This window comes from Chelonia mydas, chromosome 3 (assembly GCF_015237465.2).
Source record: "Chelonia mydas isolate rCheMyd1 chromosome 3, rCheMyd1.pri.v2, whole genome shotgun sequence".
Classification (NCBI taxonomy): Eukaryota; Metazoa; Chordata; order Testudines; family Cheloniidae; genus Chelonia; species Chelonia mydas.
In genome coordinates, this window is record NC_057851.1 from 196,485,817 (window position 1) to 196,509,923 (window position 24,107).

Consider the following 24,107-nt stretch of genomic DNA (forward strand, 5'->3'; position numbering starts at 1 on the left):
ATAGGGTGTGTGTAAGCGGTACTCACTCCAGAGTTTTATACTCTTCTCCTTCCAAGTTCTGTAAAATTATAAGAGAACACCTCTGTAAGCTTGTTTAGATTCCAGGTTGATTGCTGTCACCCTTTAATTGGTTTTGTGTCTTCATGGTAGTTCTAGGAGCCCCTCCATCTTTAAGAATATATAGTTTGTTAATACATATGCAATTTTCTGTATTTTTGTGGCAGGAAATATTCAGATAGTTTTTTAACCAATCAAAAGTTTCTTTTTATTTAGTCCACTTTCTGACAGTCTTTCAGTTTTATTAGATTTTGACCATTAATATATAATTTTATTTTCAAAAAGTCCAAACACTCCTGTTTCTTATGTTTTAGTCCTCAAACAGGTTTTTCAAATTAAATAGCTCTTATAAAGGCTTCAGTGTTAATAATTAAAGTCATTGACTCTTAACAGAGTTTGGAGAGAGAATTCTTGTCTTCCAAAAGTGGATGAGTGTTTGCTTGGGCACTGTCAGTAATTTAATTTCACACGAATATAAATAGTCTGTATTTAAATGGCTTCCTGAATTAGTAATTAGTTTAGCATCAAATGACTGTGCTATACTTGTACATACTATTCATATAACAATATCAAGCAGTTATTATATGAAGGTTTGCAATTAGATACAAAATATTTGCAAATATACATTTTAAAAGAAACTTATGCCATCTTAATCACTTGAGAAACAGCAAAGGTTTTTACCTTTAAGTGGAAACGTGAGTTTGAAGTGACCAATATCTTCTGTAAAACATCTGACCATAAATGTTCTCAAAGACTAAAGAATGATGACTTCAGTTGATTTTCAAAACGAAATATTCATATTGAAATTGATTTTAGAATTCTTTGAGTTTAAACTAAGGTTTTTCTTTGTGAAGATGAGGGCTAAATGATTCATTTTTATGATTTGGTTTATGTCTCGGATAGCACATCCTGAGCATTACTACTTTTTGCGGTGTTCTACATGAAACATCCTCACATTCTTTTATTCAACCAGGTCTCTTTCCAGACATAAATATCTTACAAAGTCTCTTTTCTTGAGATAAAGATCGTATCTGGACTAACTCACATTGGGTACATAGGGGGTGTGTCCTTGTCTGTGATAAGATACACTAATGATTTGCAAAAAGAAAAGTAGGACTTGTGGCACCTTAGAGACTAACAAATTTATTTGAGCTTTTGTGAGCTACAGCTCACTTCATTGGATGCATTCAGTGGAAAATACAGTGGGGAGCTTTATATACACGGAGAACATGAAACAATGGGTGTTACTATACACACTGTAAGGAGAGTGATCAGGTAAGATGAGTTATTAGGCTTGAATAAAGACTAGGAGTGGATGGGTCATTACACAAAGTAAAACTATTTTCCCCATGTTTATTTCCCTCCCTCCCTCCCCCCCCCCCTCCCCCCGCTGTTCCTCAGATGTTCTTGTCAATTGCTTGAAATGGCGCACCTTGATTATCGCTACAAAAAGTTGTGGTGTCCCTGTCCATTTCCCCCCCCCCCCCCCCCCCCACTGGTAATAGCTCACCTTACCTGATCAGCAGACTGAGGCAGGCTCCTGGTCTGGAACAGCTTGGCCAGGGCAACTCCATGGGTGCGGGAAAAGGCAGGAGCAGCAGTGGATCAGGGTAGCAACAGGAGGGGCATTCCTGTCCCAGAGGCATGCAGCAGCATCCCCCTGAACACGGTGCCCTGGTGTGCGATTAACGCTCGTTTAAAAAAAACAAACAAACAAACCCCCACAAAAAACTCATTAATTTGTGTTAATTGTATGCATTAACGCTGATTAATTGACAGCCCTATTTACAACCTACTGCTTTACAACTTGTAATTACTCTCATCAAATATTCTATACAAAGCATGAACCACAATAACACTTTTATACACTTTTCAAATATAGCACAAAAGAAAACAGCATAGAATATTAAAGTGAAATAGAAGTTATAAAGCTGTATTCCAGAGTCTCTGTAAATGCTCTTGAAGATCATAAACTCTTAGAAAAGATAAATATGACTTTATCGCTAACACTTGCTTGTCCTTGGGAAATAAAGTAGAAGTTTCCTGGAATTCCTTTGGTTTCTTGAATATTTCACATAACAAAATAAAAATGTAGGCATGTTGAGGTACCTTTTTTCTATAAGCATTATCTGTATGAAAGTAATGATAAATATATTTTAAGTTTTTCAGTAAAGGCACAGGCAAATTTCATGACCTAATATTAAAATTACAATTTTTTAAAATTTTTGCATCAATATTCAGATCTCTCCCCCACAGTCTGCTTCAGTAACAAAAGGATTCAGTGTCAGTGAAGGTTTTATTACAGGCATGTAGCACAATACTGTTAATTGATGTGTTTGACCCTGTAGGCTTTCTCAGGCAGTCTTCATGGAAATTGGTCTTCTGTGAATGGAAGTGAACTTCATAGGTAGAGTAGCTCCCCAAAGTAAACATTTTTAAAATGTATTAAAATACCTGTTTTATATTAGTTTTCCATGGTCCCTGTAGGCTGCTCTTGATGTGTTTTGTGTTCCAGCTTACTGTATATTCAGTTTATGCAGGTACACTGTATTCAAGGAGCTGCCCTGTGCCAATTGTTGGCCAAGGCAACTTGTGGGACTGATGGGGATCTGGGTAGTTCATTCATCCTCTCATTTCTTTCTGCATAATGGCCTGGACATGAAGTACTTGATCTAGAATATATGTAATGGAGCAATAGTGTTCAGTGACATTCGGGCCCCCTTCCAGATAATCTGTTAAAGACTGGATTTAAATCCAGAATTCTCTCAATGTAGTTAATATCAGAAGTATTTTCCTCTTTTGGAGAGTGAATATGTGGACCTGCCTCCCCTTTCCTCCAACAGTTTTATCTGAATTTGATTATATTTTGCAAATGGAACCACCTGAGTCCAGAAAATGCTGGCTGTGTAGCTGGTAATTCCAGAGTTGATTCTGTGCATCCACTAATGACTTCAAAGTGCTTCATTCCCTGGAACTGAGTGTGCTGATTCCATAACACTTTCAATTCCTGCTTGCTCGGAAGCAGTGCGCAGACTAAGATCTTAGTGTGACATCATGCTGCCCTGCAGTTAGGTAGGCTGATTGGTTCTTCTAATTCTAACTTGCTTCAGTTGCATCTTAAAAAAAAAAAATAGGTATCCATAGTTTTGACTTGCATGTGTTTTTCAGTAAGATTACAGAAGACCTAATGAGGTTGTATCATAAAATTATGAGATAACTATTACAATTATCAAAGTCTTTAACTTACTTACTAGAGAGGTAGTAAAGTAACCACTTATTTTCATCTGCAGTTGTTCTCTTCGCCTGTTTGTTGTGTTGGGCTCTCATATGAAGTTTTTCTGCAAGATTTAATAATCTTTAAATCCTTAAAGTTTTGGCTGTAGCAAGCCAAAGCAAATATTTCATTACTTATAATTCAGTATCTTCGTTATGCATATACTTATCTACATATACACCATTAGAGCTTCTACTAAATTTGAAAATTAATTAAACAATTACTGACTTTGGCAACAGTCAAATGCATAATTCTGCCTGCATAGCCCTTGACCTTTTTTCCTTCCCCCAGAAAAATACTGTATATAGCTTAATCATATATTTAATAACCTAGTTTAACTATAAGTCCTGAATAAAATACTGGGCTTTATGTCATAAAGCCAAAATAAACTCTGCAAACCAAAAGAGAGTGGCTGAAATTCTGTAAGGGTCTCTTAAATAATTTTTTTTCCCTGTAATTCTATCAAATTCGGATTTCATATTTCTGATAATTTACAGTAACAATGAGATCAGGTTTGTGTGTAACACAGGTACATTTGAGTTTAAAAGGAGGGATCTAATAACGAAGCACACTAGATGGGTATGTTTCATATTATATCAGTGCTTGTCTACATCTGCCCGACGAGCAAAGTTTCCATGACTATGGAGAGTTTATATTGTCATTCATATAGCTGTAATTTTAATGTTTTGTTTTTTTTAAAAGAAAACTTAATACTCTTCATTTTTAGGAAGATCTAAGCGAAAGAGTATTACAAGGAGATGAACTTCCAGGCCATGTGGGTTCTGCATGCCTCTTATCCTCCACGATTGCAGAACTGGGAAAGAGTGCTGGAATTCTCACACTTCCTATTATGAGTAGAATTTCAAGAAAAACCATTGGAAAAGTAAGAGGTATGACTGATACAAAACAAGAACTTCAACATAAGCTACCTTAAAATTAGACTGACAGTTTTGTTTAAAGTGCTGTGTTTGGCCATTTAATCCAATGATTTCAGAATGCATAGCCTAATGTGTTAGAAATTACCTCCATTTAATTTCTATTTTTTCACTCTAAGATGGCTGTGGTGGTATTTAAAGATAATTTCCTAGCATGAGTGCATAGTTACTCTACATCAGGGAATTCTGTAGACTTGCAGTAAATTCTCAAGTGCAGTGGCTCTGAATCAGCTCCGGAGATATAGCCGGACTGCTTTACTTAAAACCATCACCTTTTTATGACATTCAAAACAACGTTTGTTTTCTTTATAGTGGACTACATAATTATAAAGCCGATCTCAGGATACAGTTGTGATATGATAGCTTCATATGCTAAATACTGGAAACCAAGAACAACACTAGATGTTGGACATAGGGGCGCAGGAAACTCTACAACAACTACCAAGTAAGTTCATGTGTCCTGAATTGTGATATTTTGTCAAGTCCCACCTACTTCATTTTTGTAGGTATCCAATTGTGTAAATAGGTTTGCCAGGTCAATTTTTATGAAAAACTCATAGTTGATTTTAAGTGATTTTATTCTAAATTTGAGTGTTCCTTTAAAACTCAAATTGCGTGTGTGTGTGCACAGTCTTACTCAACAATTTTTCCTCTGTTTCTATTTCAGACTCGCTAAAGTGCAGGAGAACACTGTTGCTTCTCTGCGGAATGCTGCTAGCCATGTACGTGTGGGTGTATATGAAAACAAGCTATTTGTTGTGATTTGTTGTTGTTCTGATATGTTGTGTTGAGGATCTAGTGGTTCAGCAGTTCAGTCAGGAAAATCTTAAGTGAAAAGAATAGTCAAATACACAAAATATGGAGCTTTGATAGCAACTCCATAGGCATGGCTGTTACTTTCTTTTATAAGCTTGCTTTTTAGACTTTATCCTCAAACTCACCTTTCCACCTTAAAGTTTTCAGATGTTGCTTTTAACACATGGAGAACTTTAGAGAGCTAACCCCAAATCCTACAAAGACTCACATGTAGTGAGTAACTTTAAGCATGTGAGTAGCCTACTGAAGGCAATAGGCAATATTCTGACTCTGAAATCCGTGGATAAACTTGCACTGACTTCAGTAGGGCCAGGATTTCATCTGGTGGGGACTTGTTGGGTATATAAAGTTGATTTGCATAAGTCTTTGCAGGTTTGTGGCCCGGAGGTTAATTGGAAAAGACATTTTGGAGATGAGTTTGAAAAATTAAATCTTTCATTTTTTCAAAATGTGTATGATATTGAAATCTAATTTTTACTTGTTTTCAATGAGAACTAGTACCTCTGACATTTTAAAGATTTGGATGGTTAATTTGGGGGATATTCATTTAGAATTCACAGTGAGGATATTCTGTCATTTAGTCTGAGGTTGCATTCAGACTTCTTTCCTGTCCAAAGATCCTGATCTGAGGACATGTATGTCTACACTGCCCACATTACAGCGCGGCCGCAGCAGCTGTGACATGGGCAGTGTAGACACGCTTTATCGCTGGGGGAGAGCGCTCCTGGTGACTTTTAAAAACAAAGCAAAAAAACCGCCCCGAACGACTAAAGTTCTAGCGCTGGAAGTGGCAGTGTAGACACAGCCTAAGATGAAGGAAGTGTTAATGGACTCAAGGACTGAAAGGAAGGTGGTAAGCAGGTTGAGATGTCTTGTCCCACTCCCTTTTTCACACTGAGAATGAGGTGAGGCTCTTGAGGAGATGCTGCTGTGAGATTACGCATCCTTGAAAATCTGCTAGAAACAGACCTTTCTGATAGTTTCACTTCCTTGTCACTGTGCTCTCTGAGGTCTGTAGCTGAAAGGTGATTTCTGGGTGTTACTTTCTGCTGTGGCATCATTAACTTGCTGTCTGAATGCCATGTCAATAATTGTAGTATGCAGCAGAGAAGATTTCATTGCCTTCAGGGTTATTGCAGTCCAGATGTACTACAGATTCATGTTAAGGACTTTTAAGGAAAGTCGGATTTATTATTTCTTCTTTGAGTAGTGTCCCTATGGGTGCTCCGCTGTAGGTTTGTGTCCCTGCACTGCTGATTGGAGAACTTTGGTAGCTGTGTCTGTTCGGCCTCTGTGTGCCTTGCCTCCGCCGCGCCATCCCCTCTTTCCCCGCACTCTGCTATGAGGCTAACCAGAGTTGCGTGGGCAAGCTCTCCTCAGTTCCTTCTCAACCATCCGGGCTACCAAGGGAGCTTTTGCTGTCCATTAGCAGATCTTAACTTCTTTAGAATTGTTAATTTTTAGCTACCTTTTTGGAGTTTTCCTTTCTTTTCTCCTTTATCTTTTATTTACCAACCCCTCCCTTTATTTAGACTTAGTCTTTCTTCAACCCCCTGTCTAGGGAACCCCCCTGGACAAGGTATGCCCAGTTCAGCAGGCTTCAAGAAGTGTCTCAGTTGCAAGGAATCTATCCCAATGACTGACAGACACTCTCAGTGCATCCGCTGTCAGATAGAGGACCACATTCCCCAGAAGTGTGGTTTATGCCAACAATTGAAGCCCAGATTCAGAAAGCATAGAGAAGTGAGACTCAAACTTCTTCTAATGAAGGTGGCCCTTCAACCGCCCTCAGAGCCGTGCCAAGACCACAAAGGGTGGGAAGCCTCACCACAGCCCTCTACATCTAAGGGTAGTGAGCCCAAGAAGGCAACCCTGAGCCACTCACACAAAGCCTTTTAGAAAAGGGAAGTGAGTTCCCACAGTGAGCCCCAACCAAGTTGAAAACAATCTCTGACTCGCTCAGTATTATCCGTATTGACAGTACCGAAGCCATCTAAGTCTGGTACCCAAAGCTGGCACAGTACTAACTCGACAGAGCATGTTGGGCTGCATAAGGACCATATGGGCACAGACAAGGAATCATTGGTATGAACAGCATGCAAGAAATCCAGAGAATCTGCCATGGGAAAGGCTTCTTCAGCCTACATCAGTATGGTCTTTGGCACACTAGACACCGATGGACTACGCTATCAGGTCCATATCACGGACTCCGTCGGTGCAGATATCTTGGCACTGTCAACCGCCACCAGTAATGACATCTTTGGCACCACGGGACTTCTGGTATGTGTCAGACACTGAAAGGTCTGGACAAACATAAGGCATCTCATAACCTGCTCTACTGGATTCACCTCTACTTGGTACTGGGACCCCAGTACCAAGTCCACCCAGAGCTCCAGACCTGGGGGCAACATCATGCCATGCACCCCCATTTTGAAGCACTGAGTTGGATAGAATCATAGAATATCAGGGTTGGAAGGGACCTCAGGAGGTCATCTAGTCCAACCCCCTGCCCAAAGCAGGACCAATCCCCAACTAAATCATCCCAGCCAGGGCTTTGTCAAGCCTGACTTTAAAAATATCTAAGGAAGGAGATTCCACCACCTCCCTACGTAACCCAGGGCTTCACCACCCTCCTCGTGAAAAAGTTTTTCCTAATATCCTACCTAAACCTCCCCCACTGCAACTTGAGACCATTACTCCTTGTTCTGTCATCAGCTACCACTGAGAACAGTCTAGATCCATCCTCTTTGGAACCCCCTTTCAGGTAGTTGAAAGCAGCTATCAAATCCCCCCTCATTCTTCTCTTCCTCAGACTAAACAATCCCAGTTCCCTCAGCCTCTCCTCATAAGTCATGTGTTCCAGCCCCCTAATCATTTTTGTTGCCCTCCGCTGGACTCTCTCCAATTTTTCCACATCCTTCTTGTAGTGTGGGGCCCAAAACTGGACACTCTGCTCCAGATGAGGCCTCACCAATGTCGAATAGAGGGGAACAGTCACGTCCCTCGATCTGCTGGCAATGCCCCTACGTATACATCCCAAAATGCGATTGGCCTTCTTGGCAACAAGGGCACACTGTTGACTCATATCCAGCTTCTCGTCCACTGTAACCCCTAGGTCCTTTTCTGCAGAACTGCTGCCGAGCCATTCGGTCCTTAGTCTATAGCTGTGCATGGGATTCTTCCGTCCTAAGTGCAGGACTCTGCACTTGTCCTTGTTGAACCTCATCAGATTTCTTTTGGCCCAATCCTCTAATTTGTCTAGGTCCCTCTGTATCCTATCCCTACCCTCCAGCGTATCTACCTCTCCTCCCAGTTTAGTGTCATCTGCAATCTTGCTGAGGGTGCAGTCCACACCATCCTCCAGATCATTTATGAAGATATTGAACAAAACCGGCCCGACGACTGACCCTTGGGGCGCTCCACTTGATACCAGCTGCCAACTAGACATGGAGCCATTGATCGCTACCTGTTGAGCCCGACAATCTAGCCAACTTTCTATCCACCTTATGGTCCATTCATCCACCCCATACTTCTTTAACTTGCTTGCAAGAATACTGTGGGAGACAGTGTCAAAAGCTTTGCTAAAGTCAAGGAACAACACGTCCATTGCTTTCCCCTCCTCCACAGAGCCAGTTATCTCGTCATAGAAGGCAATTAGATTAGTCAGGCATGACTTGCCCTTGGTGAATCCATGCTGACTGTTCCTGATCACTTTCCTCTCCTCTAATTGCTTCAGACTTAGTGAGCAGATAGTGAGCAAGAGGACATGGTTTCATGCCGCTCTTCTCACTCACCCTACAGTATCCATTTCCAGTATGGACCTCCAACTGTACTGCCCCTCTGATCCCCAGCCTCCTTGATATGGGCAGCCATGGTACCTACCATCGGGACCCTTCCCACCTTCTCAGTGGCCCTACTGGGACCATTGACAGGCACACAAATATTGTGCCTCCCATAGCTCTAGCATGGCCTATCAAGAGCCACGGAGACACCCTCCTTCGGCAGCCACATCAAGGGCATCCAAGTCCCCTGAACCATTAAGAGAGGAACAAGAGGCTGAAGTAGAGGAGATAGTTACCTCCCAGACTAATTTCTCATCATCACCAGACGCATTGGCAGATGACTTCAAGCTTTTTCAGGAGCTAGCCCAGCAGGTGGCAGAGGCACTACAGATACCACTACAAGAGGTGACTGAGTCACACCATAAACAGTGGACATTTTACATTCTTCTGCCTTGTCCAGAGTAACCCTCCCGATTTAACGAGGCTGTCTTGGACCCTGCCAATCTCATATGGCAGACCCCTGTGCCAGTCCCACCAATGTGCAAGTGGGCCAACAAAAAGTACTATGTGCTAGCAAAAGACACACAGTTTTTCTCCTACCTACCTTTCAATTAGTGGACATGATGAACTCAAGAGCCCGCCAGCACCATCTCAAATCTACCCTCTGCAACTGGGACTGGAAACATCTAGATCTTTTTGGGAGAAAAATATATTAATCAGCCATCCTACAATTCTATATTCACACTATCAACCTTAATGGCAAAATATGGTTACTTAAACTATTCAAAACTCAATTCCCTTATTAAGCAGCTCCCAAATTCTCAAAGAACAATTTAAAGCCATCATTAATGAAGACCAATTGATGGCAAAGACATCACTCCAGTCTGCACTTGAAGCAGCTGACATGGCAGCACATGCCATCTCTAGTGCTGTTGTGATGAAACGAGCCTCTTGGCTGCACTTATCCGGTTTGTGCAAGGAGGTACAAACAACTATGGAGGACCTTCCTTTTTGAAGTTTCAAAACTCTTCGCTGAGAAGATAGATGTTTCCATCCACATTTTAAAAGACTGCAGAGTTACTCTCAAATGCTCAGAATCTACACATCTGGGCAGAAGAGAAAATATACTCAACCTTCATTCAGACTCCATTCATCACAATACTCATCTCAACGATCATATGAACCCCAAAGAAAGAAGCCCAGGTTCCCCGTACGGAAACCTTTAGGATCTGAACTTGCTTCTTTAGAGCCATCTACCTCAAAATGACAGCTTTGACAGATTGGTTGAGGTGCCATCAGGCCACTCTCTCTCCTCAATACCATCTGCCGCTGGAAGACCTCGCTCATCCCTAGGGATAACTCACCCCATTCCACAGCACCTGGGAACAGAACCTCCAACAAATGAGTGCTGAGGATTATTTGAAATGGGTACTCCATCCATTTCACCTCCCTCCCAGCCCCTAACACCCTTCTCCGTCCGTTTTCAGGGATCCTTCTCACGAGAGCCTGCTACGACGAGAAAGGCCATCTCCTCAGCGTAAGAGTCCTAGAGCAAGTGCCCATACATCTGTGAGGCAAAGGTTTTTACTCTTGCTCTTCCTGATACCCAATAAAAAGGGAGATTGGAGAGCCATACTACACCCCAAAGGCTGAACAAATTTGTCAAGGCTCTGAAGTTCAATATGGTCACCTTGGTGACAATTATTCCAGCGTTAGAAAAGGGAGACTGGTTCTTGTCTCTCAACCTTCAAGATGCTTACTTCCACATTTTGATCATACAGAGTCAGATGATACCTCAGATTCACACTAGGCCAAGACCATTATCAGTACAGAGTACTCAGTTTGGCCTCTCATCGGTCCCCAGAGTATTCTCCAAGGTTCTCTCAGTAATGGCAACGCACCTACGCTCCTAGGGTATTTACCCTTACCTGGACAATTGTCTCCTCAGGGTGTGTTCTATCACTGACGCCCAGCTAGTCACCACCTGCAGAGCAGCTACCTGGACATCTGCACATACCTCTGCAGAACGCTATCCCATCCTGGGGGACTTTGCTGCAGATGCCAGATTTGGCGCCAGGGTACTATCATCCATCGACTCTGAAGTCCCAGCCTCCAGTGGGGGATACTGCTGAGGAGTCACTTACAGTGGAGCGTCTATAGGGACATTGCTAGAAGAAGGTACTTCCCTTGTGCAGTAATGATCATTGTTGGAGATGTCTCCCTGTGGGTACTCCATGACCCGCCCTCCCACCCTCTACTTCAGAGTTCTCATAAATTTCAGTAAAGAAGGAATTGAGGAGGGTCGCCCACACGCTGCTGGTTAGCCTAGTGGCTGAGCACGCAGGGAGGGAGGGGGGGCTGTGCATGCACTAGCTGAACGGACACTGCTACCAAAGTTCTCCGATCAGCAGCGCAGGGTTGCAGACATGCCTACAGGGACATGCATCTCGAAGAATGATCGTTACTGCACAAGGTGAGTAACTTCTTCCCTCAGTTAGGGATTTTTTTTAGCCAATGGTAATACTAGTCATTCACTTAAAACAAAGTTCCTGTTTAGTCCAGTGGAGATGTGGTCTTTCTATGAAACTAAGCCTTTCAAGGAATGGAAATGGGCTCTAATTCTATTTTATTCTCCACTGATCCACCTGTACCGATGTTCTTTTGGTGGCTAGAGTAAGAAACAGTTAGGCGACCATGATGGGAACACAGGAATTATCAATGGAGAGAAAACCAGCAGTGGTCTGTAGTTGAGCATCCTGTCTTTCAGTCCTCTGAAGCATTGGATGTAAGGAAAATTTAATTCCGTGAAGGTACTGTATAAATAAGCCTTTTGAGAGAAGGAGTGGAAATATCCTGGACTTTCTATTTAGCTTCTAAAGCTAATGGAGAGAGAACATATGATCCAGGTGTGGGAATCTGATGAGTGCTACCTTCAGAGGACTTGATTTACTTCTGAATAATTCCTCTTCAATAAACCAAAAATACAATTGCTCTTCAATTGACTTTTTTAATAAAAGCAGCACATGTAGTTCTTCAGCTTTCTTCTTTAAAAGAACAAACTTTCTAAATGCTTTTACATAATTATAACATAAAAATATAACAAATTAGCTCAATCCAAATAGATTACATTTATTTATTTGATGTTGTTGCATATGTTCTTAACTGATACTTGAATGGCTCATCAACAATTTCAGTATCTCGAATCACACCTTCAAGCGGACCTTAGCTTATATGTAAGAGAGGGGAAAGGAATGTAAATTTCAGTATATGAAGTGTATCACCTCTCATGGCTTTTCTTCAATGAAGAGTGCATAATACTCTGACATACACTTGAACCCTTAAGAGATTGAGTATATAATAGTTATCACTCTTGCATACTGGTTATTTTTTCCTGTACATTGTTTATCAGTTGTTGAACTGAAGAATTTTGGTCAACATATAACCAATAGTTCTCTACAATGCTATATTGAACTCTAACTTTTATCAGCTACTGTAGTTATTGTATTTCAGTTGACCTGCTATATATAATTTATAAATTTGAAAACTTTCTTTTGAGCTCTCGCTAGTTCTTATATATATGCAGTTCTTACTTTCTTTCTTCTCTGCAGGGAGCAGCATTTGTGGAATTTGATGTACATCTTTCTAAGGATCATGTGCCTGTTGTGTATCACGATCTCACTTGTTGTATGGCTATGAAAAAGGTAATATATGAATGTGCTGGCCATATTTCTGTTAGTGTGACAGTTACTGGAACTCAAATTTTGACTGAAATTCCAGGGTGTCTTGTAAAAATAATTCGGTAACTCAGAAAAAGTATGGAATGGAAACAAACAATACAATCTTAATATATTGGAAATGATTGTTTTGCATAAAATATACCACAAAAGATGAGCTAATTTAATAGTAATTCTTTATCTTGACATTAGGGGCACTTCACATATGTGATCTGAAATACTTCCTTCCATGCTGTAGTGCAGTGGTTCTCAACCTCTTAGTCCATGACCCACAAAATAGCAGAAAATTCCTGCAATCCACCATATCTTGCAAGCCTTTGTGGCCATAATGGAGTATCGCAAGTTGCATTTTTTTTTTTTTTTTGGCCTCTTTTGTCTTCTCAGCCCCTTGAAGCACTACTTACCCTATTTTAGTACTTAACATATTGTGGGGAGGGAAATTGGGGCTGAAGAACTGCTCTGGGGTTGAGTGGTAGGTCAGAAAGGATGGAGCTAGGGCAGAAGTGATAGTAGCAGGAAGGAGGGTCCTGGAAGCCAGCTGCTTCTGTGACCTGCCAAAACAACTTTCTGATGCTTTCTCACAGTAAGGGTGAGGAGTCTGGAGGCCCCTGTATGCGATTCACTGGATGAGCAACACTGTTGTAGTGCATACTGATTATGATAGAAATTCTCTAAGGCGAGCACAATCTTACAGCAGGCTTGTAGAATTTCGCTTAAACCTCCCAAGTTTCATAGCATACAGCCCATTAAATATTGTTTCTGAAAAAAGTGACTATAGATTTCTACGTCTTCCCCTTGCTTTCCTCTTCTGTACAGTTTGACAGCCATAGAGAAGGAGGAAGTGAAGGTGGAGAACTTGCCAGATCTGCACCCCCTTTCCACTGAAAAGCTTGAGCAAGTGTCTTGCACTGAGTAGACTGGGTTATCAACTCATCATACTCTGCCTCTAATATTGTCACCTGACAGATGACGAGCTTTGGCCTTGAACTGTGGTTGGCATGAAACGTGCACTCAGTATGGGATTAATGAAATGGGTGTACAAAACATCTTAAATCAGTTTAGCAATGCTTGAACCAAAACTTTGTAGTTGGGATGGGGGAACATTTGAAATGAAAAACGGGGACAGATGTCTTGAAGTTCTTGGGACACGAGGACATCATGTGAAAGCCAGGACGTGTTCTCTTTATCAATGTTTTTGAGAAGTTCAAAACGAAAATTTGGAAGGGTTGTCAAATGAGGTGTTTGGGTTTTTAGAATTTTTATTGTACACTTTCCAGCTTGTGAACTTCAGGTTGAATGCAGAGTAACATCAGTAAATTAATCTGTTATTTTTAAATGAACAAATATAGGCAGTTACAAGAATTTTTAATAATGTACAGCACAGCCTAGTGCATAGATGACCACTTGAAAATTAAGTCCTAAATTGTGCTTGCAAATCTTACTTTTGCCTTAACTAAGTGCACTAAGACAGTTACTATTTTGCACATCCAAGTGCCCATGCTGCTGCTTTTGAAAACTGGTGGTCTCATCCACAAACTGATAAAGTGCCATTTTAACAGTGTCAGTGGTAAACAAAATATTTGTCAGTGTGCTTGGCTAAATGCTTTAATGATGTCTGTCTTGAAACAAAAGTATATTGCTTTTCATACTTTCTAGTGAATTTTCAACATTTAATGACAAATATATTTTTTTTCCAAGAAATTCGATGCTGAGCCATTGGAATTGTTTGAGATCCCAGTAAAAGAACTTTCATATGACCAACTGCAATTATTAAAGGTAATGTCATGGTAGGCTAGTTTGGTACATTACTGCACAGTAGATGTTTGTATTAAAACTGGATATCAGACCTTCGTTTTGAAATAGTTAGTCTGAGAGAGCTCTTGCTGCTGCTCTGAATGTACTACATGAACACAATTTAAAAACATTTGACTGGTGTCGTCCGTCTTCCCCTTCTCCCCCCCACCCCCCAGTTTAGCAGAGAGCATTCCTTATGGAAGACTAGCTATATGTCCAGATAGGAGTTTAAATATTAAGCCATATGAATAACTGAGCACAAAAAATTACCTCTTAGTTGTAGATGACTAAGTGGATCTCCTTTACTTCCCCAAAAACTTAATGGAAAGGTATATTCTTGGAGAAAGATATAAGGGGTTGGGAGTAGGTAGTTTAAAAAGCAATGGCCATATCTGTAGTATCACTACTATGATACTCCGAATAAACTGAAGATGAGGTTAAGGGCCTAATTTTCAGAAGTGCTAAGTATTCTCATCTTGCATAGAAGTTAATGGAAGCTGAGGGTACTCAGTAACTCTCAAAATCTGGCACTGGGGTTTGTTTTTGTGTTTTTTTTACGTTAACAGGATTTTTAAAGGTATTTTTACTGTCGTGATTAGTCAAATAGCTTATTTTCTGATCGAATGCTACTTTGTTTTCAACTTGTTCTGTCCTTATAACTCTCGCATACTGGGTGGAAAGGTGGAACAGCATCCTAAACAGACCCAGATGATGACCAATTAATGTTGAGTATTACAACAATATGAGTTTAAAAAAAATAGAATAGCCTGACGATGGAGTTAGAAGTCATTTAAAGCTGATAGTTCAAAATCTTTGCCAAAGAAGGGATATAAAAACTATATTTGATATTTTAGGGGTTTGTCTGCATTAGGAGAAGACATTGAGGGTAGATCAGATAATCCTGGCTTAATCTAGACAGACCTTGCAATTGAGGGCAAAGGTTAGGAATGATACATAATCCAATCTAACCTGGTCAGGCAGAATTGGAGAGTAGGATATTGGCCTGTCACTATGGATACCATGGGGGCATTGATTCTCTGGAAAAAATAGAGACCAGGAGATAAGTCTGGGAAGCATGAGAGTTGAAAATGAGGGTGAGTCAAGGAAAGATGTGGCTGAAACAAGAATTTTAGGTACTCTTATTTTCTTAAATTACCTAATTTTCTCCTTCAGCCTCAAAGAGAAAATTGAATGGATGCAGGGTCTCAGCCTAAGCCCCACCATATTTTAAGTCAGATACACTGCCCCATCGCATAAACTGTGGTCAGCCATCTGCTTGTAGTGGGGCCCAGAGTACAGGAAGTATAAAGACAGATTAGATGAGTTTTCATGGGTGCACGTTATGACCATTTGCAAACTGAGTACATAAGGTTTGTAAGGCTCATTATGAAAGTTGTATCTTCTCAACTTTAAATTACATGTAAGTTTTTTGGTTCGATGATTAAATAATATAAATTTTTTTTTCTTTCTCCCTAAAATCTTAAAATAGGCAAATTGGAAAGAAAATAGATGTGTATTAGAATCGTTTGTCTTCCTACCAGAACTGCATATTTCGTAGACTTTTTTAAACTTTTAAAAACAAATGTAAGGGAATTCAGAAGGAAAAATCTAATTGTTCTTTACCAAAATAGTACGGTCGCTACAGATAAAAGTATACTTGTTAGTTTAATATATTCTTTTTTGTGATCTTTAGCTGGCTCATGTGACTGCATTGAAATTAAAAGATCACAATGGTATGTACTAATACAAATGTCTTTATCTGCTGCCTTATAAGAATTTATATTGTCATTGAAATGTTTATTTTTCAATCAATTTTGTTTATTCTTGGAAACTGGAAGTTGAGATTTTAAAATACTTGAGAGCGCTATTCATCACATACGATTTTCACAGGGAAGTTTATGTATAAAGGCATCACTGATAGCATGTAATACCATCCTCCAACATATTTAAGAAAAATTGTAATTACTCCACTAACAAAATCACCACAAGTGTCTTCCCTCCAACAACTTCTTGACCGTACCAGTTTCTCAGCTCCCAATATTCCAGGGACAAAAGATGGACCTTGCAGTGTGCCCTAAATGCTAGTAAACTTGGGCTGTTACAAAATATGTGACACTGTCTTTATTGCTGCAGAATTTCATAGTACTATTCACTACAGAATTAAATATCACCAGGATTTAGTTAGCTCTGATAACAGTGAAATATGTAATTTTGCTGCATTACAAAAACTTTTAGTGCACAATAATTTAAATTTGTAAACTGAGCTGAATTGGTTTGCCACTTGTGTTGCCATTGCACAGTTGATGTAATGAAGTGGACACTGTCATCAATTTACTGGGCTTGCTCAAAGCAGGAGTACATTGTTGAAACAAGGCCCTGGGGGAATAGGAATAACAATAACTAGTGGAGTCTCTAAAGCAGGAGTTTCTTATCAGATGTCAAAATTCTGTGTTCTCAGCCATTTTTCCTGGTGCATTTCATAATAAACTTCAGGAAAAATGAGATTTTTTTTTTTTAATTTGATTTATGGTCTTTTAAACCTTCCTTAAGATCACTCATTGAACCTGTAGCTTGTGTATGTATTGCATGTGTTAGACCGTTATCCTGCTCATACTTGGTAACATACTTTTTTAATATTTTCATAAAAAAGATGTACCTTTTCAGAAGCCATTATGCAAACTGTAGTTGAACTTAACTTCTTTACTAATTAGCATATCCCAGGAGATACATTGCAAATTACTGAATTTTGAGGACTGGCATACAAATACAGAAGCAAATTGTCCCAAGTTCTGTGCATCACAGACTGTACTATATTAAATTGAAGTACAAGTGGCAAAATATATTGAGTTCATCATGAACTAATAAATGTACTGTAATTTGTTTTTAAAAGTTTTAGTAATACCACTTAGCTGGAGATGCCAATTAAAGTATTGTGCAACTGAACTGTTGTCTGCCACTTTCATGTATAGAATGTATTGACTAGCTTAATTTTTATATAGTATTCTTTTGTATCTAGTTCTTATTGGATACATGTTTTCCAGCAGAAGGTTTTGGCAATTTACAGTGTTGTCAACTGGAATTTATTGGAAATAACATGATTTTGGCCACCTCTATAGTCAGTCTTGCGATTGATGTGAATATCTCCCTCCATTATATAATTTGAGGAAAGCAAAATCAGCATGAGCTCCCCACATACTACACTGTAGTCTTGAAGAAGGTGCACTGAACTGCAAGCCCAAGAGACCATGAGTTTTAGTTTCAGCTCTTTTATATTTCTGTGCCCTTCACAATTATGAGCCAAGGTCTCATACTGTTGCCTTGGCGAAGGGGTTCAGTATCATTCATCCATTTCACAGGATAATGGAGAACGTGTATAAGGTCATTTTAGGCAGAGCTGGGAATCGAATCTAGGTGTCTAATATAACAGCCAAATCTTACCAACTTTGACACAGTTTGCCAGAAGGAACGTGGAAAACTAGGTGCTTCTATAACCCATGCTAACACAGTGTCGCTCTGTCACCCTTTAGCAGCCAGACCACTCACAGCAGCTTATGACTCTTGTTATGATTTCCATGTTAAATCTGGTGAAGGCTTGTGCTTTTACATCCAGAGGTCTCTGGCTCATTCCCCAAAGGCAACATACAGGGGTATTGTTATATTTAGCTATACTGCCTGTAACCAGAGGAAGAAACCAAGAACCCTGATGCCCAGCGTTAGGCGGTTTCTCAAATGCTAGTGTAATCCACTGGCATTGTATGTATATCGTCTCCCTGTATGGACAGGCTCCTGCTGAAGATAACAGCATGGTTTTTCTTTTACCAGTTACCCTAGCAGAAGTGGACGAGATCTGTGCTGTGGAACAGAAGGTTTAAACTCTGCTGCCAATGTCCCATGTGGGAGTGAAAATAAATAAATAAATATAAATTATATCTATGAATAAAAGTTAGTGTAGGACCCTGAAGTAAGAGTTGGAATGGTTTTCTATTGCAAAATGTTGCATTTAGAAGTGACTTTACATGTGGTATTAATACTTGTTGTTGCATTATTTTTTTTTTTGGTGCTTGTACTTTGGTTAATGGGAGTTGTCCCTTTAAGAATAGCATGTGAGATTAAGACTGCCTATAGAGGTATTTGAATCTGAGAGTAATGTGTGGGAGACTGTCTGTTTCCTGAGTGGAAGATAATGTCTGTGTAATTTCCAAAAAGGTCAGAACTTCTAGAAAACAAGCTTAATTCTCAAAGTATAATATTAGCACTTATAGGGAACTGTGGGTATGTCTACACTACAGTAAAACACCCGTGGCTGGCCTATGTCAGCTGACTCGGGCTTGTGGGGCTAGGCGTGCAGTGCTACAAAATTGCAGTGTAGACGTCCAGGCTTGGATTGGAGCCTGGGGTCTGTGAACCTTTCCCCCTCATGGAGTCCCAGAGCCTGGGCTCCAGCCTGAGCCTGGATGTCCACATGGCAATTTTATAGCCCTGCAGCCTGAGTCAGCTGACACAGGTCACCTGTGGATGTTTTTATTGCAGTGTTGATGTGCTCTGTATGTCTCAAGGCATTGCTAATGAGCTGTAGAGCCTTTCAACCGTAGGTCACTAGTATGAAATCCAGCTCAGCAGGAATTAAAAGGCGTTCCCATTTAAAGGAAGTCTGGTAGCCTCGGAGTTCAACTTGCAGCTCCCCGTCACAATCTTTGCACTAAATTGTAAGCTCTTCAGGGAATGACTTTCTTACTATGTTTGTACAGACCATAGCGCAATGGGGGACCCATCTCAGTTGAGTACTCAAGGAAGAGCTCATGCAGCATGGGCCAAAATCACCTTACTCACTGTATGTTTGATTCGGCAACACTAAGTCACACACACATTGGAGGTGGGGTGGGAGGAGTTAAATAAACAGACAAACTTCAAAAAAAAAGTGAATCTTTTAAAATCTTATGATTTTGAAGACAGCCTCCTAATTTGAGGGTTGGCAATACTGCTGTTCACCTTTTTTAAATATTTTTTTATTTAATTTCAGCATCTCTTAAAGGGGAGGAAAGCCCTGTTTCTGAGAATCAACCATTTCCATCTCTCCAGACGGTAAGCTGCAGTCAGTATAGAACTAGACAATGTAGAGCAATGTAATGCTAGGCAAATGGAAATTTCAAAATATTTATAAATAAGTTTGGGTTCTGGCCTGCTTAACGGAGAAGTGGAGTCTAGAAAAAGAACTTTCAAAGGTTTTTGTCACAGGACGAGGAAAGGGTTCAAAATGGAGCTTATTTTTGACTGTCTATGTGCACAAGAGTTCAGGGCACTGAAATGCTATAACTGTCTTTAGTAAGGTTTCAGAGTAGCAGCCATGTTAGTCTGTATCCGCAAAAAGAAAAAGGAGTACTTGTGGCACCTTAGAGACTAACAGATTTATTTGAGCATAAGCTTTCGTGAGCTACAGTTCACTTTATCGAATGCATCTGATGAAGTGAGCTGTAGCTCACGAAAGCTTATGCTCAAATAAATCTGTTAGTCTCTAAGGTGCCACAAGTACTCCTTTTTCTTTTTGTCTTTAAGTAACCAATGTAGGTGTTATAGGCATTGTAAATGTATCAGCTACATTCAAAACCCCTTCAGTTTCCAACATGAATTCTAAATGGGACCTCTTTTTTGATCTACTGCTTCAATTTTGAGGAAAAGCCAAAAAAGATGATCTGGAAGAATTTTTTCCATTTCTTTCCCGTTCCTGAATCATCCTGATTTTTCTGCAATAGGAGCTCACTGGTGGCTAATGAAATACTTCTTCTCAGCACTTGACAAGAAGCTTTTTACCGGCAGCAGTGCATTAAAGCCAAAGAAAATGGGTGTAGTGGCAGTAAAAGGAGGCTGTGGGCCAGAACTTTCAAAAGTGGCCACTAATTATGGATGGCTCAGTTTTTAGGTGCCCAGCTTGGTACCTAGGGCCTGCTTTTCAGAAATTCTGTTCATCCACAACTCTAAAAGTTTTTGGGACCTGCAGGTGCTTAACATCTCTGAAAATCCTACCTCGGGGGGGAGGAGTGAAATTGGGCACCAAATTTGGGGCATCCACAATTGGTGGCCGCTTTTCAAAACTTTAGCTTTAGAAATACATTCCTTCACCACTTAGCTTCTGCTACTTAGCACAGTTGCAGTATATTCCATTAATAACTAATCTTTGCCAAAGTTTGTATTTTTGAGTTGGCTTTTTCTTCAGAAACTGTTTACCAGACTTAGTCTGTGATAATGCTTGAAACTCTTTTTTCTTGAACGGTGCTTCTATTTGCCCCTTACAGCAATTGCTGGGTACTATTCTCCCAAATCCAAATGAAAGTAGTTAAATCTTTCTTTTGTCTGAGAGGTAAACATGAACAAAATGGATAACAAACTGGCCTAGACAAGGGAATCTTGTCTGCTGTGCCAGATAGTTTTTGGTTGTTAACCAGGGAAATTGTGACTTTTTTTCATGTATCAGAGCAATTGTTTGTTTTTTATATAAAACAAAAACATATATAATAAGTAGCCAGACAGAAAAGTATGCACTAAGTATTTGTAAATTGTAAATAACTGTACATCTCAAAGTGTTAGTACATAAGAAATTAGTTGCAGATAATGGTGTAACTACTTCCTGAAGGCTGTTCTCATTATTCCATTGACCCACTTTGGACCAGAGTAGAAAAGGGATAATGTGCCTTTTAAGTGTTAAAGAATCATATATGTATATGCTATACTTTTGGCCTTTGCTGGGTGGTGATTCAGCATTTTTTGTCCTGTATTTATCCTTACCAATAGTACTTAATGAGCATCATGTGATTTGGTACCTTTTTTATAAAACTATTGTATCCAGGTTCTGGAATCCCTTCCTGAAGATGTTGGGTTTAACATAGAAATAAAATGGATCTGCCAACAAAGAGTAAGCAATTTATAATGTTCCTTGTTTTGATGCCTTGTGTTACTTTGTAGACTACTATGCATATCTTGATAGGTCAGTTTGCATGTGACCCACACCTAAACTACTATTTTACTGTTATTTTTATTTAATCAAAGTTATTAGCCTTTTTTTTCTTTTGAACAGTAAAAGGCAGTTTTGTTTCACTGACAGTGTATCCTGCTAGCTTTAGAACTAGAAAATCAAAGGCACTGAACCTGCAAATAAACAGACACGTACTTCTCTTTAAGCACATGCATAAGTGTTTGTATTGGGATCATAATGCAGAATTGACAGTTTCTTGTAGGCAGTCATCTTCTAAAGATGGAAATATTCCTGAGTTATTTATATAATTAAATATTGGTACAACATTTATATCCTTACAGATGGTTGCACAAAACATCTGTTTCGTTGCCCTTTATTCATTTATACTACATTAGGCTTCTTAATATATTTTTGTTTTTGTTTTTAATATAACCCATATTTAAATGATTTTATTATGCAAATGATCTTTTAATTTTAATAGACTTCATGAATAGTTGATGTCTCCAGGAATAAAGTGAGTTGTTTTAATGAATCTTGAAAAGACCATTTAAAGTTATAAAACTTATAACACTGATTTAAAAGCTGCATATTTCTGAACAATTTTGTTGAAAGCCAGCTCTATAGTGTTGCAAACAGCGCTTGGTAGACTGGAGAAGAGTGCTATTTTTTTATTCATATTGACGAGCTGGATTCTTTTTTCGCTCAACTTAAATAATAGACTCCTGTCATTTGAAATAATTAGTGTAGTCATTGATTTAGTTCAACTACTTGTTTTTTTTATAGGATGGGAAATGGGATGGCAACTTGTCAACCTATTTTGATATGAACCTCTTCTTAGATATCATTCTAAAAACTACTCTAGAAAATGCTGGAAGAAGGAGAATTGTATTTTCTTCATTTGATGCGGACATTTGCACAATGTAAGTTACAACTCAACTTTAAACCATTTTTGACTCAATAGATTTCACTTTAGGTATTAGTGTTCAATGGAAAACTCATTAAGAAGTTATTTTTGTGACTTGAGTTTGAATGCCAACACGCTTAAGTTTAGTTCCTGGACTTAGACCTTTCATCCATCTGACCCATGCCCAAAAATACAATCGGAAAACAAAGCCAGCAACATATTAAGAGAAAAGGCATTGGAAAAAATAGTGAATAACAAATTGTCTAAGTAAACATTTTTCTTAAAACAGTAGGGAAAAGAGCAGACTTTATCCTGGGGTTTCACTTTCCCTCTGGCTTCAGTTTCCTGGCCATTCCAGCATGTGTCAAACTGTTCCTCCTTCCTTTCGGCTGGAGGATAAAATATTTAGTGTTTCAGAACAAGAAAATACCTGTTTGAAATGCTCTTCTTCACAGTACTGCAAAAGGAAAGTCAGGGCCAGATAACAGCTCTAATGTCTCTTCAGTTACAGGACAGTTTTGGGTAATGTCAGTGTCCATATGCTGCTGTTCAAACAAATGCCAAGACAGTACACTTACTTGGTAACAGCCAATTCTTGTCACAATAGGTGACCATCTTAGAACAGGGCATACTGTTTTTTATTTGGCAGTTTAGTGTATGCAAATTAAATATACATATATAATCATAGAATTCTCTATTGACAATTTTCAACCAATCTCTGATTAAAAAAAACAAACATGAAAGTTTTTAAACTACATAAATAGTTATTGGATATTGGCTTTCTAGAAAAACTAATTTGCTTTCTGTTGTGGCACATCTTATGTTGGTTTTCTGGGTGCTGAACAAAAGACAGATCCTGAATCAGGGAACTTATTGACACACTACACCAGTCTTTGTATGGAAATATTGCAGAATTCCTTATTGAAAGACTGTGTAGAAGAAATCCTTTAAAGCAGAGATTTGAAAGAAGACAGGTACTTGACAATAAGAGGACTTCCAAACATAAGGGACAGCCTGGAAAAAAGAGTGGAAGAACGGTGTAAAGGGGATGGTTAGGACGGGGCAATGAAAGGTGAAGAGTAAGTGAACGTGGAGTCAAAGTTGATGAATCACCATACCCGGAATATTACTTTCGCCTATTGCTATTTCATAGCTATGCTGGTGAACCAACTCTAAAGTGGTCAAGGTGGCTTGAGAATGTTTTAAGTTTGCTATTGTGTGTTTTGTAAAGGGGAAAAAATGATAGGCTACCCGCTTCTAAAATTTTGTATATGGAAAACTTTGGGGAAGGGGGAACATACTCTAGACTTTAGATAGTTGAAATATGTGTGAAATATGTAAATCTCTAAAGTGGTGAAAGGGACAATGGTATGTTGTACACGTTGAGGCAAAACTGTAGTGTTTACCAGTTGCATCCGCAAAGGATTAAATGAATATCCAGTAAGTAAAAGTATTCCCTTCTAACCATGAGACTGAACTTGTCATTTGTAGTGAATGTGTTCAAACATGAAAATGTGCATATTACTATGCAGGAAAGGGAGACATCACTATGCTAAACTATCTTTCTGGAATTACAATCCAGGGCAGTCATGTCCCTTTTGCTTAGGAAGAAAGGGGACAAAAAAAATCAGTCTTGTTATGAGAAAATGGAGAAATTCTTTTTCACATGTGCCTTGTCTTTCTCTGGAATATAGTAAAGGTTACTGCATTATGTTAACTTTTTAGTCATATCCAACTGACTAGACAGACTGGTGTGTGTCCACAAAACTGCTTAATCCTTGATTAATACTTTGCATATTACATGTCAATACAGTTTGGGAATGATGACTGTGCTTTTATGTTCT

At 39.3% G+C, this 24,107-nt stretch overlaps 1 protein-coding gene across 4 annotated transcripts in view; it reads left to right on the forward strand.

Moving 5' to 3' along the window:
- GPCPD1 (glycerophosphocholine phosphodiesterase 1) overlaps positions 1–24,107 on the forward strand; it is a 75,713-nt gene that overhangs the window by 41,225 nt on the left and 10,381 nt on the right. For all 4 annotated transcript variants that reach the window (XM_043544082.1, XM_037896181.2, XM_037896184.2 and 1 more), the window contains exons 9-17: positions 4,059–4,221; positions 4,579–4,711; positions 4,934–4,988; positions 12,473–12,565; positions 14,297–14,374; positions 16,086–16,125; positions 19,413–19,474; positions 21,234–21,299; positions 22,143–22,279. In XM_043544082.1, the coding sequence (XP_043400017.1) occupies positions 4,059–4,221; positions 4,579–4,711; positions 4,934–4,988; positions 12,473–12,565; positions 14,297–14,374; positions 16,086–16,125; positions 19,413–19,474; positions 21,234–21,299; positions 22,143–22,279 (827 nt within the window). The remainder of the gene's footprint in view (positions 1–4,058; positions 4,222–4,578; positions 4,712–4,933; positions 4,989–12,472; positions 12,566–14,296; positions 14,375–16,085; positions 16,126–19,412; positions 19,475–21,233; positions 21,300–22,142; positions 22,280–24,107) is intronic.